Source organism: Natrix helvetica, assembly GCF_964273705.1.
Source record: "Natrix helvetica genome assembly, chromosome: 1".
Classification (NCBI taxonomy): Eukaryota; Metazoa; Chordata; class Lepidosauria; order Squamata; family Natricidae; genus Natrix; species Natrix helvetica.
In genome coordinates, this window is record NC_138548.1 from 318,158,788 (window position 1) to 318,178,066 (window position 19,279).

The following is a 19,279-nucleotide window of genomic DNA, read 5'->3' on the forward strand; positions in this document are numbered from 1 at the left end:
TGTCCTTTTACATTATTTACCTTATAAGTGGTAATAATATTAATAAAAAAAGTTCTGAGCTACCCTTATTTTGCTTCAAAGTTCTTTATTTGAAATTTAAATTTTTTTCCTGAAATTTCCCTCTTAAAATGAAGGTGTGTGTTATACGCCTGTGCATGTTATACGCCGATAAATACGGTAATTGTGTTTATGTATTCCCACAAACAAGTGCTTATATATTTCTGGCCTTTGGGAAGGGCCTGAAAACATGGCTTTGCCATTTGCCTTGGGAATCCAGTAATATGATTATGGAGCCTGCCACATGCCATACTGTTAGGGAAACGGAGAGTTCTCTCCTGCAGAGAACGTATTTTTAATGGTTATTGTTTTAACTATTTTGTTACTTTGTTGTACTATTTTGCATTTTTAACTCTGTATGATGCCCATTGTCATGTACATGTGATGGGGGACTATATAAATTTAGCAAATAAATAAAAATCAATCAATCCCATTCACACATTTTTGGGGCAGTGGGGAAGGAAAATCTCTAGAACTATATTTAGCAGGTTTGTGTCTGTCTGTCTGTCTGTGTACCTAATGCTTTCTCTATCTGATCTTCTTGGAGTGGTTGACTGGAGGGGGGTGGATGCTTTAGAATCAGGATTATATTCCTTTAGGAGAATACTGGAATTTATTTTATTAAAATAGTTTATGGGACTGAGATTACTGGAACTAATTACAATTTCCTCTTATTTGAGAGAATTGCGGAATAATGAACACTCTCTGCTTGTGAACCAGAGGAAGACTGCTTTAAAGAATGTGAGATTAATTTAAAATGTGGTTAAGATAGCAGATAAGTCTATTTCATGTACTGGATACCTCAACAAGTGATTAATAAGGACTGGAAGCAATCACCTTGCTGCTGGAAATGTAATTTAGAAATTGAAAGATTAACTCACACATTTGCCCTATTATTGTCACATTTGGGCTTGAAATTCACAGAAAGGTTAACATGACTTTAAATTGATTAAAGAGTCAAGTTGAAATAAATTTGCTAGTTAAGAGAGTATATGTTCCACTTGGCTATATCCCCAGCATTTGGAATCAATCAACGTAAAAATAAATGGATTTTTCATGCAGCGAGGATGTCCAAAAATTACTATTACACAATACTAGAAGGACAAATCTATACCTGATTTGCAGCAATCAATTCTCATCAACATATGATCAGTCAACACATGATTTATCTAACAAAAGGCAAAGAAGAAGACTTTCAAATAATCTGTTCAAAGTATTTGGGAGTTGTTTTGCTCATGAGATAGATTTCCAGTCTTTTTCTTTCCTTTTTTTTTTTAGGACAGAAGGGATAAATTATATTATTTTATTACTCTGTTTATATGTGTAATTTTCCTTCTTTTTTTTTTTTAAAAAAAGGAGCATAATGCTATTTTAAAAGATGCAGCATGTCTTCCCATTTTTCCCAAGAATGAAACTCAGAGAAGTAGCCATACTAATCTACTGCAGCAAAAGCAGTTGAGAATCTCATGACAGATCAAAGATATTTATGGGGGCATAGGTTTTCCTGGGCTAAAGCTCATTTTATCAAGTTCTGAACAACTGAAAGACCTATTTTCTAAGCTGCGTGTTTTCATGATTTATAAGCGTTTCAAAATTATTTAGGAACTGTTTTATGATATCCAACATAAAGCATAGTATTAAAAGATTTGTAGGCTGTGAACTGTAGAAAAGGAATAATCACACAATATAATAACCCTATATTGTTGCAGGATGCAGTATACAATCCACCATTGAGCCTTCTATTCAGCTCACCAAATAAGTTTTGGATTTGACACATGCCTTTGCCTCTCCCTTTAAAAGGATACACTTTAGAAATTCCCAAAGGAGTTTCCTTGGTAAGGCTATGAAGTAAAAACCTAGACACATTGAAGAGCGTTTCAGGTAAGTAGTGATTGAAGGGTTCTTCCTGCAGTGGAAAAATAAAAGTTTATTCCCAGATTTCTATCTGATACACTGAGGTGCCACAATATCAAGGTAACAGACAGATAATAAATAAATAAAGTACATAGAAGAAATTAGCTGTACTGACAATCTCACAACAGTCTCCCCATGATAGCAGACTTCTAAAAGAAAATATGACATCAGTTAACTAACTCATGAAAGTTTGAGGGTCAAAGAGTGAATTGCAACTATGCAAATATCTTACAGTGCATTTGTGGATGAAGTGATAGGCATGATACAGTTCTGCCAAGTGCTGGAAGTGGTGAAACTTCTTTAACATTTCGGTCTTCTGCTCCTCGTTGTCTGAGGGCGGGAAAGGCAATATCAGCATAAAACCTCTGAACATTTGCCAACCCAATAATGAAAGACTTATGCTGAAAAAACCTTGCATTAACGCTCCTAAATAAATGTGCCTCCAACCATAGCTTTTGTAGTTAACTTTGCATGAAATATTCTACTTTAAAAACAGGAAAATCAAGGGGCAAATGGCACTGAAACATCATTTGAACATAGCTGGGTACTATGGCTAACAATGGAATACATTTGCCTTCCAGTTTTTGAAAAATCAAACCGCAGAAGTTACAAGCAAAGAGAACAGCATCTTCCAACTCAACATTTGGATTTAAAAAGCACTTTGGAATTATCTGCTATCCTCTAGCACACTGGCAGACATGTTTACTTAGAAGCTAATCCTGCTGAGTTCAGAGGGAGATATTTCTAGTTAAGTGAACAGAAGAACAGCTGTAATCTCAGCTCAGTGTACTAGAGACGACTGATCTGTATCTTATGTGTACTTGCAAAATAAAGAAATGTTGCATAGTGTCACATAATAAAAGACAATGCTTCAATGGTAAAAACACTTACTTGGACCTAATGCTATACTAAACTTCAGCCACAGGTTAGTTAAGAGATAAGGGACAAATTATCTTCTTCTGGCTCAGGACCAGTTTTGCGATATTAAAACTATAGAAATGACTACTGTCTCTTTTAGAAAACTGTTAGACGAATAGGAAAAAGCAATATCTCACATTAGCTTGTGTCCCCCATGGAACGACAGAAAATGTGGGAACATAGCAGAAAGTTCAGTAGAAAGTGGGTTCTATGCTGATCAGGTATTCTCAACAGCATTTGAAAAAATAAGATTATAGTAATCTAAATACTGGGCACTGATAAGAACCTCTCCCAACTTCCCCACCCCCACCCCAGAGGTCCTATATCGTGCAATTCCCAAAGAACATTTATTGAAGACCTCAAGAGTATGTTAGATATTCTATTTTCATGTGTGAATAAAGTAAACTTGCTAGCATTTCCTTACCTTGAGCTATATCTAAACACTGCATGGACAACATCCAGTAATAATATCCTGCGTCATTGAATCGGCTTTCTACCACAGCATTGTGAGTTAATTGTTCCAACACTTTAACAGCTTCAGTCTGTCTGCCAGCTTTATGGAATGCTACAAAGGGGAGTCAAAATAAAGAAAACTGTGATTAAACTAATGAGCTTGACTAAAATTAAGAAAAGGCACCAATTCTAAACATCAACAACAAAGCATCCAAAGGGATTATGGTCTTCTGTTTTTCTACACTCTGCAGGGAAGTTTAATATAGTGCTACATGTATTAAATAGAAGTTTTGTGGATTTTGTGGTACCCCCAAGCTTCCTAAATGCATAATCTATCAAGCAAAGAAGCTGCACAATTTCTAATCATTTGCAAGGTTCTCTTCCTGGCTCCCAATAAGTATCACTGAAAGAAATGACGGGTGAATATCAGTATGAATTGTACTTGCTATTACGGTAATAGTAAAAGCCAGGACAACAACGATTGGATATTTCAAGCTAAGTGGCTAATAAAATCAGTATTAATGTCTTCTCACAGAGCAACATTATAGGTAATCTGCGAAATCTAAAGTCACCTTGATGTGAAAGGGGGCACATACTTAAGTTTAGCCTGTACTGACTTCACAACTAAAAGCAAAATGACTAAATCTATTAGGCCTCCCTGGCAATTACAGAATGGCAGACTATGTTTCACAGGCCAGCTTTCCAGCAAAAAAGAATAAAAATTAGGTCTGATCCTTTCACCAATATAAACCCAGAAATTCAGGACACACACCATTCCACACCGGCGGTGACTCATTTTCCCTTAAACATTATGCCTTGTGTTCACAGTCAAATTGCTACAAAAATAAGAGCCCCTTTGCAATTTAAACTCTGTCACAGCACCCCATACAAATGCAGATAGCTTTATGAGCTGTAGGATTGCTTTCATGCCCCTTAGGATGACAGTGCTATGAATTAGCAGTGAAGTGCTATATATCAGCAGCATTTCCACTCAAAATTATCCGAAAACTGAAGGAATACAAAAGCACTAGCCCTTTGATGTAAACTCGGAGAAACTTAAACTGAAAAGGAAAACAAAAATCTCTTTTAAAAAAGAAGAAAACCATGCAATTTTCAAATCCTAACATATTTCTCAAGTTCTTCCAGAAACATATGGCATGTTTATAATGAATACAGAAATTTCTGCTCTATATAAAGTGCATAAAATAGGATTCTGAAATGTACCTCAGAAAACATGGAAGCTATTCCCAAGTACACTAGTCTCTTGATAAGATAGAATATGAATATTCATTTTTATGATACCCTTTAATCACAAAAAGTATGAGCAAACACTGACTTTAATAAGTTCATTTAATAAGAGGTACCATGCTATGTGAATGCATAGAAACACTTTGCTAGATATAAATGTAGTACTGTAGTAAATTATTTTAAACAAATTGTTCTTAACTGATTTATTAAAATAAATTAAAATAAAAACTTCTCCATGAATATTAATATATAAATTAGATCATTTAGATGATTTCTGTCTTTTAATTAAAATGTTAAATCAGTCATCAACAGACACATAGAGATAAACCACAATTATATACTATTCAAAAGAGACAATAAAAAAATCTAGGAAAGAAACAAAACGATTGCCAGGCCTACAGCCATCTTTTCTTCTGGATTTTAGGCCTGCCACACTTTCTATTATTCTACTATACAATTTCTATTGTGGGAAAATGGGGGGTGGTGGTGGGGGGAGATTGTACCGAGTTAGATGATAGGTAGCCATAACAAAATTCTTTCTAGAAAGCCAAGGTCATCCTTTGTCTTTGCACCTGCACCTGACCGGAACTGGATGGGTGGAAGCTGCCAGCACGGCAGTGGAAGATTGGACCATGTGATGGACTTGTGGGTGTGGGGGAAAGATCTTGAACTTTCAACTGGGTGGGAAAACTGGGAAGCTTTCAGATTCAGGTTTTTCCAGATGTGCCAACATAGCTCTCTTAATAAATTGGAACTTTGAGCAATACTTTGCCTTGGACTCTGATTTACTTTTGGATGCTGTTTGGAACAAGAATGACCGTTGTCTTACCTGAACGGTCGTTCTCGGGGCGCTGCGGGAGAGTCCAAGGAAGGGTTAACACAGCCTATCTGCCCAAGGACTGAGTTGATTTTTTCCCCTGGTCACGCCTCCTTTGCCTCCACAGGGTCAGTTTTAAAAACGAAGTCTTGACCGTCGAGGAAGTTCAATGCCTCTGCAAGTTCACGGAAACTGTCACATATTTATCTATAAAGCCTGGGTGGGTCTTGGACTCTCCCGCAGCGCCCCGAGAACGACCGTTCAGGTAAGACAACGGTCATTCTCCATGGCGCTGCTTAGAGAGTCCAAGAAAGGGACATGCCCAAGCTATTTTGTCCCAGGGAGGGAAATGTCACCACTAGCCGGAGCCTCAACCACTTGTTGCAATACTCTCCTCCCAAAAGAGGCTTCGGCGGAGGCAAAGGAATCTACTTTATAATTTCTGATGAAGGCCGTTGGAGATGCCCACGTAGCAGCTCTGCAAATGTCCAGGATGGACGCCTGGGTCGCCCATGCTGCAGTCGTGGCCGCGCTTCTCGTGGAGTGGGCCGTCACACGGGCTGGAACCGTCTTGCCCTGGTGTTCGTAGGTCATTTTAATGCAGGCCCGGAGCCAACGACTGATAGTTGATGAGGAAACCTTGCATCCCAACGACCCCGGTTGAAAGGATACAAAGAAAGCCTCAGAACGTCTGAGGTCCTTAGTCCTCTTCAGATAGATCTGAACAGCACGCCTCACATCCAGTTTGTGCCAGCAGCGCTCCCTGGGGTGCTGAGGTTTGGGACAGAAGTTCGGGAGTATCACCTCCTGCGCTCTGTGGAAAGGAGAATTAACCTTTGGCAAGAAGGTTGGGTCCAGACGTAGGATGACACGGTCTGGGTGGATGATACAAAGTTCTTCCCTGACAGAGAAAGCAGCAATCTCAGACACCTGTCTGGCCGAGGTGATAGCTATCAGGAAGCCGGTTTTTAGAGACAGGTGCCGAAGGGAGACCTTTCTTAATGGTTCAAAGGGCGCAGAGGTTAAAGCCTGCAAAACAAATGGTAAGTTCCAGGTTGGGTATCTATGCACCACTTGGGGTCGCAAATTGGAGGCCCCCTTTAGGAAGCTCCTGATCTGGGGGTGATGACTCAATGTCTGAGACTGGTGCCTCGCCAGAATGGTAGACAAGGCCGCGACCTGTCTCCGAAGAGTAGCTGGTGCCAACCTTTGTCCAACCCAGCTTGAAGAAAGTCCAGTAACTGAGGCACAGAAGCCTCAGCGCCCACGATGTTCCGCTGTTCGCACCAAGTGGAGAACGCGGACCAAGTTGCTTCGTAAATCCGAGTCGTGGCCGGTCGTCTGGAAGCTTGTATGGTCTGAATGACCTTGTCCGAGAGGTGTAGGTCCCTCAGGAGCTGCCCCTCAAGCGCCAGACGGCTAGCTGGAGCCACTGGGGCTCTGGGTGAGTGATTGCCCCCTGTGTCAGTACTACCTTCTGCGGGGGGATTCTCCATGGTCTCTCCACTGAGAGGTCGGTCAGATCCGCAAACCAGGATCTCCTGGGCCAATATGGGGCTACCAGGATGAGTTCCGCCTTCTCCTTCAGGAGTTTGGAGATTACCTGTGGAATCAGAGGTAGAGGCGGGAACGCATATAGCAGCCCGGGAGGCCACTGGGTCCTCAGGGCGTCCGTCCCCTCCGCCTGATGAGACCGGTATCGAGAGAAGAATCTCTGCAGGTGAGTGTTCTTTGCCGTGGCGAAGAGGTCGACTTGTGGCGGGCCAAACCGTTGTACAATCTGGTAGAACAGATCCGGATGCAACCTCCACTCGGAGCTGTCGAGTGTTTGACGACTCAGCCAATCTGCACTTATGTTGCTGGTGCCTGAGATGTGATCTGCTCTCAGCGACGCTAAGTGAAGCTCTGCCCAACGGCCCAGGGCCTCTGCTTCCGCCATGAGTCTCTTGGAGTGAGTGCCACCCTGCCTGTTCACGTGTGCTTTGGTGGCAATATTGTCCGTAAGCAGAAGCACGTGGTGGCCCCGGAGTTGTTTCCAAAACCGTCTCAGAGCGAGTCTGGCAGCTCTCAGCTCCAGCCAGTTGATGTTTCGAGCCGCTTCCGCGCGAGACCACTTGCCCTGCGCCAGCTGACCTTGGCAATGTGCTCCCCAACCAAAGAGGCTTGCATCTGTGGTGACAACAATCCTGTCGGGCTCTTTGAACAGACAGCCCTTCTCCACTGCTCGTGACTGCCACCATTTCAGGGAGCGGGACACCTTCAATGGGAGTCGAACTTTCCTGGACGAGTTGCTTGCCTTCGCCCTCTGCATTGGCAGGAGAAACCATTGCAGTTCCCTGGCATGAAGACGTGCCCAGGGAACCACGTTGATGCAAGATATCATTATCCCCAGTAACTGGGATAGATGGACGATTGGCAAGGTGGTAGTCTTGCGACACTGACGGATTCTGGCCCTGAGATTGTGCAGTCTGTCTGGAGACAGGAAAACATGGCACGAGGCCGAGTCTATGATGGTGCCCAGGTGCTGTATGCGAGTGGCAGGGACCAGGTGGCTCTTCCCTAAGTTCACAGAGAACCCGTGGTCCTGCAAAGTGCAGATGGTGGCACTTACGTCCCTTGCTGCTTGTGATTGGCTCCTCGAGTGAATGATGATGTCGTCGAGGTAGCACTCCAGACGGATGGGAAGCTTGCGCAGGTGGGCCGCCACAGCTGCAAGAAGCTTCGTAAACGTTCGTGGAGCTGAAGAAAGTCCGAACGGCAGTGCCTTGTATTGATAATGTTTGCCGTTGTAGAACAGCCGAAGGAACTTCCTGTGAGCCGGATGAATGGGCACATGTAGATACGCCTCCTTGAGGTCGATGGAGGTGAGCAGGTCGTCTCGCCGAATGCAGCTGAGAATGGACTGGAGGGACTGCATTTTGAAGCGCTTGTAGGCCAGATGCCGGTTCAGGCGCTTCAGGTCTAATATGGCCCTCCACCCCCCCCCCCCGAGCTCTTGGGGACCAGGAATAGAATGGAGTAAAATCCCTTCCCTTCCTGCTCTGGGGGAACGGGCTCTATGGCCCTTATCAAAAAGAGATGATCGATCTCTGCTTGCATGAAGGATCTTTTTATGGGATTTTTGGCTACAGGACAACGAATGAATGTCCGGGGCGGGAATGATAGAAATTCTAGAGTCAGCCCCTTCCTGACTGTGTTTAGGATCCACGAATCCGTGGTAATCTCCTCCCACCGATCTGCATAAAGTTGCAGGCGGCCGCCGATGGGAGCAGTCCCGTGGTGGTCACTTGCCACGCCTGAACTGACGGTTGTTGCCTCCCCCTCGAAAGGGCTTACGAAAGGAGCCCAGGTTTTGCTGCCTACCCCTGGGGTTGAAACTACCCCTGTCCTGTGCCCTGTCAGTGGACTGGTTGTAGGGCCTCTGGTAGGAATAGGAAGAGGTGGAGGCCTGGGCGGAGTCCTGATTACGAAAAGGCTGCTTCCTAAAGGACCCAGAACCTTTTCTTTCATTCTTTTTGAAAGTAGACGGAAGGACTTTACGTTTGTCCTTCGTCTCAATTACGAATTTGTCTAATGCATCCCTGAAGAGGAACCCCCCCTTGAAGGGAGCTGAGGCCAGCTTCCATTTGGCTTTCATGTCAGCTTGCCAGTGCCGGAGCCATAGCAAGCGACGTGAGGTCACGTTGGAGGCGAGCGCCCTAGATGCAAATTTTGCAGCTGTTAGGGAAGCGTCGGCAGAATATTCTACAGCCGTAATTATTTTGTCCAGATCATGACGCCAGCGAGATGCCTCAGAGGGAGGCTTGGATCTCAATTGGCGTAGCCATAACAGGGAAGCCCTCGTGAAGAAAGAAGAGGAGGTGGAGGCCTTGATCGCCCAGGCAGTCGCCTGGTGCGTCTTAAGGCAGGCCTTCTCAGACCTCTTATCCTCTGCCTTCAAACCCTCCAGCAGGTCAGCTGGGAGGGAGGAAGGGGAGGTCAGAGAAACCACTGGAGCATCCACTTCAGGCATTTTAAGTACATCCTCCAAGTTTTGTTCCAGGGGGAACAGAGTTTTGTCTGCGCCACTGGGATTGGCCAGGGTCCCCGGCTGCACCCACTGACGCTGTACCACGTCCATAAACATGTCAGGAACTGGAATCAGTTCCGGATCTGGAGTGGTCTCACTGAATAGACCCGCTTTAAGGTCCTGAGGAATGGGGATAGAGGCCTTATCCTTAGGCTTAGTCCCTAACTCTGTGGAGATCCTAGCCTTGTGCAGTATGGCCTTAAACAGAGAAGGCTTGAACAAACCAGTGAAGGCAGGTTTGTCCGGGGGCATATCCTCGTCCTCCGAAAGCTGGAACTCATCTGCAGTCTCATCTTCCCATGTGGACACCTCTGTGGTGACAGAGGTGCCTGGGGAACCAGATTCGCGGCCCCTGCCCGCTGCTAGAGAGGAGGTAGGCCTTGAGGCCTTACCCTTTTTGCTCTCCATGTGGCGCAAGGCCTCAACCACGCCCTGCGAGATGGCCTGAGTAATTATCTCCTGCATCTCTGGCGAGATAGCTGGGCCCTTGTCCTCAACAGGCCTGGGCCTAGAAGAGCCTGACCTTCTTGCATAGTGAGTAGGGGCTAAAGGCCCCTCCATGTGGGGACAGCCAGGGAAAGCCCCCAAATCGTCCCTTACAGAGGAACTGGGGGAATCTGGGTAACCCAGAGATGCAGCAGGAGAAACAGATCTGGAATCCCTACCACTAATGGAAGGAGATTGATCCCCTTGGTTAGAGAGAGAGTCCTCTCTCTCACGTCTGCTTAGGACAGGGCCAAGCTCAGCCTCACAGGTTTGAGGAAGATGAGGGGCCTGGGCCTGGGCCTGGTCAGGTTGCTCTCTGGAACCCTCAAGTCTCCTATCTCCTAGGTGCTTGGGGCCCTTGTTCCCTGAGGAGTTATGGGGGGGGTTCCCCCAGCCCCTTTTCCACCCTTTCTCCCCTGGCCCGAGGGATCTGGCCTACTGCGCTTGGCGGATGGCCCAGCCAGCTCGTCCCTCTGCTCCAAACCTTCGTCTGCCATGGCTGCACGGGTGTTGGATCAATTCAAACTGCAGGAGAAGGGCAGTTGACGCTGGCCAGCCGGCTCCAAAGCGTCTGCAGATCTTCAAATTTTCTGGAGGCTGGAAGAAGGCACCAGGACACTCCACAGCCGCTCCTTCAGCCGAAGGGACACTCAAGAGGCTCCGGTACTGCTGGAGACCCAAGCAGGACACTCCAAGCTCTCTGCGGCGATCTGCTGAGAGGCAGAGAGGTGCGGAGAATCCAAGCGCTTTCCCTGCTGCTAGTTGTTAAAGTGAGCAGAGAAAATGGCCGCCGCAAGTTTCGCGCGCTTTAAAAACGCGCCCAGAATGCAGCCAGACGTCTAAAACGGTCGTTGGAAAGCGCACCAACACGCAGCTTTCAAAATGGCCGCCGCAACCTCCGGAGCCAGCAAGGACGCCGCCGAGGGAGAAATCCAGCCGAAATTCCCCTTAGCAAGCGGCCGGGGGCGAGCCAACGCCAGGATCGTCCCCGCACTCGCCGGCAGACGCCAGACCAGTGGCCACAGCTGATTACGTTGCTAGGGCAACAGGTGGGCTCCTCCAATGCCTCTGTTTTAATTTAGTCCATTTTAATAAAAGCCAATAATAAAAAAAGACCGAATTGTTATTAGAAAAAAAGAGGGAAAAAATCCTGATAAGTATTATGCTAACTAAAAAAAAATTTCTTTTTGGGGAACCCAGCCTATTTGTCCAAAGACCGGGAACTCCCCAGAGTACATCCTATAGGGCGGACTGAGTTTTTAAAACTGGCCCTGTGGAGGCAAAGGAGGCGTGACCAGGGGAAAAAATCAACTCAGTCCTTGGGCAGATAGGCTGTGTTAACCCTTCCTTGGACTCTCCAAGCAGCGCCATGGAGAAGGACACATTCCCATCAGCATCCAACACTCAGATAAGTAGGGATTAGACAGAAAACAATACCCTAAGCAAGGTACCTCCACAGAGAAAACCACAAACTGACCAAAACTAGCAGAAAAATTACTTTTACGTAAATTGGTAGCAAACTCCACACTCATTCACACTGATTATATTACCCAGGTGGGCAATGCAACTTCTGCAATCATGCTCAGAGAGTACCAAGAATTAAACATTTTATTTATTTTGGTTTATCAAATTACTATATCACTCTCTCTCCTAAATGATTGTCACTTCAACTCTGAGCTACAGATATTCTCTCTTCTATTGAAATTAAATATTAGCATGTTTCCCAAATGAACACTGTGCTTGTTTTTAATTTCAGGGAACTACCTAGTAAAATTTGATTAAATCAACTTCATAATAGCAGTATTGACAGTAGCAATAGCAATATAGTCTTACCTTTTTGAGCTTCTTCAAATCTATCATTTTCTGCCAGCCACTGAGCATATGGAACATAGACATCATCTTTAAATTCAAGGTGCTTTTCACACAAAGCAAAAGCCTGGAGTACAGAATAAGTTCATACTTAGAAAACAATTACAGTCCAAAAATGCAACTGAATATTATTGTTTTCAAATCACAGATTTCAGGATTTATTTGTAGCAGACACGAAGATATTTAAATAAGTATGCAGTGCTGCTTAGTGACAGCCAGTATTAATGCCTTATTAATCAAACCCTGAACAGCCATCCTTGGCATCTAACATGCTGATGTCACAGCTCGGTAGGTTACCTATATCCTTCGCAATTAAAGAAATTGTCAAATGACAAATTTCCTATGCAACTGGTTGATTTATTCTTAAAACATCATTATAGCAAAATGGATCTTAATTGCGCTACTGCATATGCGGATAGCGAATTGATTCTTTGATTGCTGATTCTTATCTAATCCAATGGCTTTCCTCTCCATGTAAAGAGAAGGACTTATCAACAGACTAACAACACAACACAACAAAAAATCTCCCTAAAACACTCCCTAAGGAAGGGAGCCCAAACAAAACATGAGGACCAGTTTGCTCTGCTTAGCATTTTTGTACTGCCTGTGATAGGTAGACTATTTCCCATCTCCTTCGGGCACTCCTGCCAGCTTCTTTTTGAAAATACAGTACCAGTAGTCCTTGAGTTACCATCTGTGCAGTGACCATTCAAATTTATGGTGGCACCACATATAGGGACTTACAACTGTTCCTGAAGTTGTGACCATGACAGCACTGTTATAGTCACTTGATCAAAATTGGGGCGCTTGGCAGCCTTCCCAGACTTATGACTGCAGGGACAACTCAACTCCCCCCATCTGCCTATCTCCCACCATCTCTGTATTTTTGCCCCCCTGCACTCCATGGCCACTGCTGCCTAGCTGATCTTCCCTGTCTTTTTGCTCCCACTGCTGAGACTTGTCTGCCCTGGTCCTTTTCAAGGAACCTGCTGGCCCCAGGAAGCTTTCTTCTCAAGGTCAGGTATAGATATTTCCTGGCAAAACCTGGGGAAGATGGCCTCATGTGACCAGGCTCACCTTGCAAGGGGCCAGGGCAAGGATACTTCATCAGGACCAGGAGCAAGAAGACAGCAAAGGGCAGCTAGGGCAGGTGCAGGGCAGTAGGGATGTTGCAGGGTGATGAGGGCAAGTGTGGCTGGGGCTGAACTGGGGCAGCTAAGGGCTCCAGACTTGGTTGTAGTTGTGGCCTTGCTGCTTAGGCTGGGGTTTCTCAGGGCAATATGGCTTTGGGCTGCAACTGGAGCTTCCTGAGACACTGCAACTTTGCACTGCACTGATATACAGGGGCTTCTTGCAGCTCCATACTACTACGTTAATATATGATTTTTCACACCTCTAAAAGATTACCTATCCTGATACTTACAATTGCTTGGAGTTTACTGCATTTAATTCTAGCTAAAGGAAGATGCATGGAAGTAGATTCCCCTTTCACTCTCAGGAGTGAGTCTTGAAACATCTTCATTTCATGTTTAAAGAGAGGGGTTGTCGGCTATTCTATTTCAGTATTTAAATGCTGTCTTCTTGGCTTAATTTACATAAAATTCAGGGGTATAATACTGCATGATCCCCAACACAATATTTATGTTAAAAACTCCAATAAATATTGTATATCTCTTGAGGAAATAGAATAGAAAATCAGAAGAATGAGAACATAATGGAGCATTTTGTATGAGAGCATGTAGATTGGCCAGAATCCTGAACAAGGATTCTGCAGTGAAGGATCTGCCTGCAAATTGAAACACATTAAGATGCATGTGCAATTTAAATAGAAAGGGGAATTTTGTTTATACAATGTAAAGATTTAAGACTACATAGGCATTAATACGCAGAAATGATAAATGATTCCCTTAGTGAGCTGCATTTACCTCATCCCACTGCTGAGTTTCAACATAGAGCTGGGTCAAGGCCTTCAGATCACCAATCTTGATATAGGTTTCTGCAGCATATCCATGGTTCAATAACTTTTTAAAATAATAGGCACACTTCGTCAAAGGTTCTCGTTCTGCTTTATCCAGCTTTCGAGCAATATCAATCAATCTTAATTTTAAAAAAAGAAGAAGAAATCTAGGCCCGTTATTGTCTATAAGTCTTCCTAATTCTTACTATACAGATGCACGCATACGCAAACACACATGCACACACACAAACACGCAGGATGCTGCCAGAGATGCAAGCAAACAGCTGAATGGTTGTTTACATTTATAATCCAGCAGTTCTATGCCAAGCCACAAACCTAGAACTGCTAGAGGACAAAAGCTCTTAACTAAATAAATTCACATTCTAATGTCTGTAGCAGAGACCTTTTATTTAGATTCTACAACTTGTAGGCTCAATGAAGCCTCCGAGTCTTTTTAAAGGACTCCATGGAACCTTATTAAAATCTTAAGAACTACATCTTACAGTCAAAATGTGCCACATTTTCAAAAATGTGTTCTGAAGCCTCTGAAATCAACATTAAGCAAATCGGAATTTTTATCTGTTGTATAACTGATACTCTACAATTATGCCTAGTACAATTTGTTTCTAAGATTGCAACTGTTGTATGATGTTTCTGAAAAGTTCTACTTGCTTGTCCTAGGCACCAGCTGTGTAAATGCGGAGAGCATCTCTGAACTTACGCTTTTGGAAAAGAAGCATGCAACCAAACAAACAAAAGAATGTTCTGAAAGAGACATCATGAGCATTTCAATCACATCAAGATACAGGCCTTGTAGGAGACCTATGATAATCTGTGGTAGCCCAAAATCAGGATTTTAGTCTTTATTTTTAGTACTTTATTTTATTTATATATTTTATTATAAATAAATAAAATAATCAAAAAATCAGGATGAGTCTTGTGGCAGTTTTTCCAGACTACAGTACACTTTATTGAAAGGCATAGGTTTTTCCGAGCTATAAAATTTCATCAGATACAAGGGAGGGACTATAGACTGAGTGGGCCGAAGAGAAGGGAAACAAGGTGGTTATGCAGATGTAGGTTATATAAGAAACAGATTCCAAATACCTGATCAATTAACAATCAATACCTTTTTAGAAACTATTCCTGAGATAACCTGCGATGGTGATTTATACACGAAAGCAGGGGTGAAATCCACTTATCTTTGCTATAGGTTCCGTAGCAATGTGAGCATGCGCTCTTGCACGTGCCACCTCTGCGCATGGGCAGGACCTCCCGCGCATGTGCAGAGCATCAAAAAGGTAAGTGAACAGTGAGAGGGGGGAATCCGCTGTGCAACGCAATTTAGAATAGCTAGAAAGCAGGAAATCCTGCTTTCTAGCTAATATAAATCATGCGTCACAGCTGATCATCGGAAAAATAGGTTTGCATTTTTACTACTGGTTCGGGCGAACCGGTCCAAACCGGTAGCATTTCACACTGCATGAAAGCAAAGGAGATATCTGGCTTTGTTACAGGGTCTCATTCCCATGTGAGCATCATTGTCCTGTTGTTTCTCGTTGCTTGTGAGAATGCATTTCAGGTTGGGTGGTTGTCTGTTTGAAAGCATAGACCTCTTGCCACCTCATGTATGAGAAAATATAAATATCATTATCCAGTATGGGCTATAGCATATTAATAATGTGTTTGAGTGGCTTGAGTTATGAGCTGTAGGTGAAAACTAGTGGTGACATGTGGTATTCTGTTACTATTGTGTCTTTTAATAGACTTTCCTCCCTGGGAATCCAGTTCCTCTTCTGATTTGTCTACTGATCTAGTTGAGTGGGTAGTTCAATTTCCTGAGTTCCTGGTTTAATTCCCTCAGTTGACTGTCTTTGTCAAGTACATCAGAACAAAGCAATTGAAGCATAGAGGAAGCTTGATTATGTGGCTGACAGGCTTGATTACGTATTCAGGATGGAAATGGAAAGCAGGGAGATGTGCCTTGTGATATGTGGTTTCCTTTATAACATTGTGTTGTAACATTGGTATTCTATTATGTGGCTTTACAGTGTATCAAGGAGGTGAACCTATTCTGTAGATTACGGGTGTCAAACTCGTGGTGTCACGTTGCCGTCATGTGATGTATCGTAATTTTTTTTCCCTTCACAGAGCTGGGGTGGGCGTAGCCTGCACTTGACGCATCCGGCCCGTGGGCCGCCAGTTTGATACCGCTGCTGTAACCTCAAGGCTAAGGTTAATTATGAGGTAAAAGTTGTTGAAGCCATGATAGAATTTAATAAATAATTGATGAAAATGTCATCAATGAATCTCAAGTAAAGAAAAGGTTGGGGGAGGGAGGGGTAAATGTTGAGAAAGCATTGTCCCAGGTCAGCTATCACAACTGCCATAGCCCCCACAAGAACTACATACAGAAAATGTGAGGTGCCTTCATCTGACAGCAGCACCTCCTCTGGTCTCTACATAGGACAAACAAAACAATCTTTGCACAAAATAATTAATACCAGGAGTCAAAACAAGAACAAAGTAATATTGAAACATTTCAACCTCCCAGGACACTTCATTATAGATCTCAAGGCAGCTATTTTAGAAAAAAGAAAGCTTTAACAGCACAATTAAGAAGAGATTGCTAAACTCATATACATCAAAAGGTTTCAGCTGTTTCAGAAGATCTCAAAAAGCATAATGGCTTTAGATTGCTAATTGATATTTGTAATCTGTTTCACATGTAGCTTGCAACTGCATAACCATCTTGTCTTCCTTCCCCTCCTCTTGCCATTGAAATGTAATTCCTATATCAATCTGTAGCCATGCCATCTGATGTTGTAGCTCACAAAATTTCATGGTTTTTCATAATTTATTTTTGGGCTGAAAAGTCTCTTCCTGAAATCAGGATATGGGGCGGTTATTTCAATAGTTTTATATTGTTATTTTGTATAGCATGTAACACATTTGGCTGAATTCTAATTCAAAGACTACTGAACTTTTTCACAAAGGCTAAAATACAAGTTTCTACCACATACCGTATTTTTTGGAGTATAAGACGCTCCAAAGTATAAGACGCACCTAGCTGTTGGGGAGGAAAACAAGGGAGAAAAATCTGCTTCTGCCTCCCAGCAATTTGCTTCCTTGCTGTTTGTAGTGTTACATTTCAGACTATATTTGTACAGATGCTGTTAAAATTGATGTGCTTTCCGAAAGTATAATTATTCTCTACTATTTAAAAGATGATACAATAGCACTGGGACCTCTTCAGATCAAGCATTTATTTTAAAAAGCTTCTTCATTTTGTAAGCTGTCTAGAACAATAATAAAGCAGTCTTTAAATAATAAGTCTAATAATTTGAACATTCTATAGGCATTTATAGTTATTGACTTACCTTCTTGCAGCAAACAGGAAACAGCCTGATTAGCACGAGAAAAAAAAATCTGCTTCTGCCTCCCAGCAATTTGCCTCGTGGAGCAAACAGCAAATTTCACTTTCAGTTTAAGTGCATCTCCCGATCATCAGCTGTTTCAGGCTGCAGGGATTGCTATAGTCTATTGCAGCGGCCACAAGCCCCATTTTCCCCTTTCTGCAAGGAAGAAAATTGCTGGGGGGCAGAGGCCAAAGTGTGGGGGACAGTGGGTGGGTGGGGCTACATTCAGTGTATAAGACGCACCCAAATTTTCACCCTCTTTTAGGGGGGGGGGAAGATGCGTCTTTTGCTCTGAAAAATACGGTAGTTCTCCCCTCTCTTTCAATATAAGGTACAGGTAGCCCTCAACTTACAACAATTCATTTGGTGACTGTTCGAAGTTATAATGGCACTGAAAAATAGTGATAGATGACCATTTCTCACATTTATGACCGCTGCTGCATTTCCATGATCACGTGATTAAACTCCAGATGCCTGGCAACTGACTCATATTTCTGATGATTGCAGTGCCTTGCAGTCATGTGATCGCCTTTTGCCACCTCCTGACAAGCAAAGTCAATGGGGAAGCCAGATTCACTTAACAACTATGTTACTAACTTAACAACTGCAGTGATTCACTTACCAACTGTGGCAAGAAAGGTCGTAAAATGGGGCAGAACTCAGTTTAAAAAAATGTCTCACTTAGCAACAGAAATGTTAGGCTCAACTGTGGTCATAAGTCAAGGACTACCTGTCGTAAACAGTGGAAACAAATATCAATATTTCTCTTGAAAACATAATAGCATATTTCTCTAAAAGGCAGCAAAACATACACATCAACCCAGCCTTGATCTCCGCTGATTTCTATGGCCTTCAAATGCTCCCCTGCAGTCATGTACATTTCTACTGCTGCTTTTGGTTCATTGATGTTCTTGGCCCAGTCTGCTTGCTTTGTGATTAACATCTTTGTATCTTTGGGGTCCCCAGACCCAAGGAATTCCTGCGGAAGTAAATGAAATATTCTTAATTAAGCATTTGCCTCAATTAGCAGTTGCAATTCAGCTTCAACTGGGGTGGGGTGGATTAACTCAACTGGAATTCACAATGTACTACACTAATAAGGGCAAACAAGAAAAGCCGAAATGTCTAAATAACTTGATTACTGTTGATTTAATCATGACTTTTATCACAAAGAAAGGGGATGGAAGGGGGAAACCTTTCAAAGTTGAGACAGGAAAAAAAAGGCATCTGTAGAAAAGCAGAATTTCATTTTGATGCTAGAGGGGAAAATGCAAATGAAACATCAGCTTTTGATTGCTTTCGGTAATTTGCCAAAGATGACTTTTCTGAGTAAAGTTAAGACTTAGTGTTATTATTCTTTAAAATGCTCACTCTAACAACATGCCCATGGATTTATCATGAGTGAATAAAAACAGGTTGCGTATTTAACAGCATATTCAACACAACTTATGGAAAGAATTAGCAAACTAGGAAGGCTGGAATGTTGTATCTGACCCATGAATTTCAGGGTAACGTAATGTTTTACTGAAACTCCTTCAACGGTGGTTCTGAAGAGTCCTGGACGGTGGGGAGAAATGTTTTTTTCTCAAAAGGTAGTAGCTCAAAAACAAGAGCATGCTAAAGTCTCAAATGCTGTCTCTACCATAACCAGGCATGAGAAGGGAACCACTGCTTGCTAAAACATTGGGGCGAACCCTGTGACTTAACCATGTATGACCTTATGGAGCACCTCTAATCCAAATATTTCTAGAAACCTTTTTGGGAAAAATATTTTTGCTTAGAACAGGGCTGTCAAACTCGTGACTCATGGATTGGATGCGTCATGTGCCAGATGTGTCACATGCTGACTATACCCATACCCGGTTTAGTGAAAGGGGAAAAGTCACGATACGTCATGTGACGATGCCATGATGACGCGACTTTGACACCCCTGGCTTAGAAGAATCTGATGTTCTAAGTGGTCCACTTAAAAAGGGCATTTGCCTTTCTTTGGCTGTCAGGAAGCTAAATAAAGAAATGAGACACAATATTTACTTGTATAATTGGATTTGGTAACTGAATTATAAGGAGAA

General features: G+C 43.1%; 1 protein-coding gene across 2 annotated transcripts in view; it reads right to left on the bottom strand.

The window, feature by feature from the left end:
- Positions 1–19,279, bottom strand: part of IFT122 (intraflagellar transport 122) — a gene marked incomplete at its 5' end in the record, with an annotated part of 83,473 nt that overhangs the window by 18,750 nt on the left and 45,444 nt on the right. For both annotated transcript variants that reach the window (XM_081937788.1, XM_081937787.1), the window contains 6 exons: positions 1,863–1,963; positions 2,204–2,301; positions 3,314–3,454; positions 11,796–11,898; positions 13,757–13,928; positions 18,020–18,186. In XM_081937788.1, the coding sequence (XP_081793914.1) occupies positions 1,863–1,963; positions 2,204–2,301; positions 3,314–3,454; positions 11,796–11,898; positions 13,757–13,928; positions 18,020–18,186 (782 nt within the window). The remainder of the gene's footprint in view (positions 1–1,862; positions 1,964–2,203; positions 2,302–3,313; positions 3,455–11,795; positions 11,899–13,756; positions 13,929–18,019; positions 18,187–19,279) is intronic.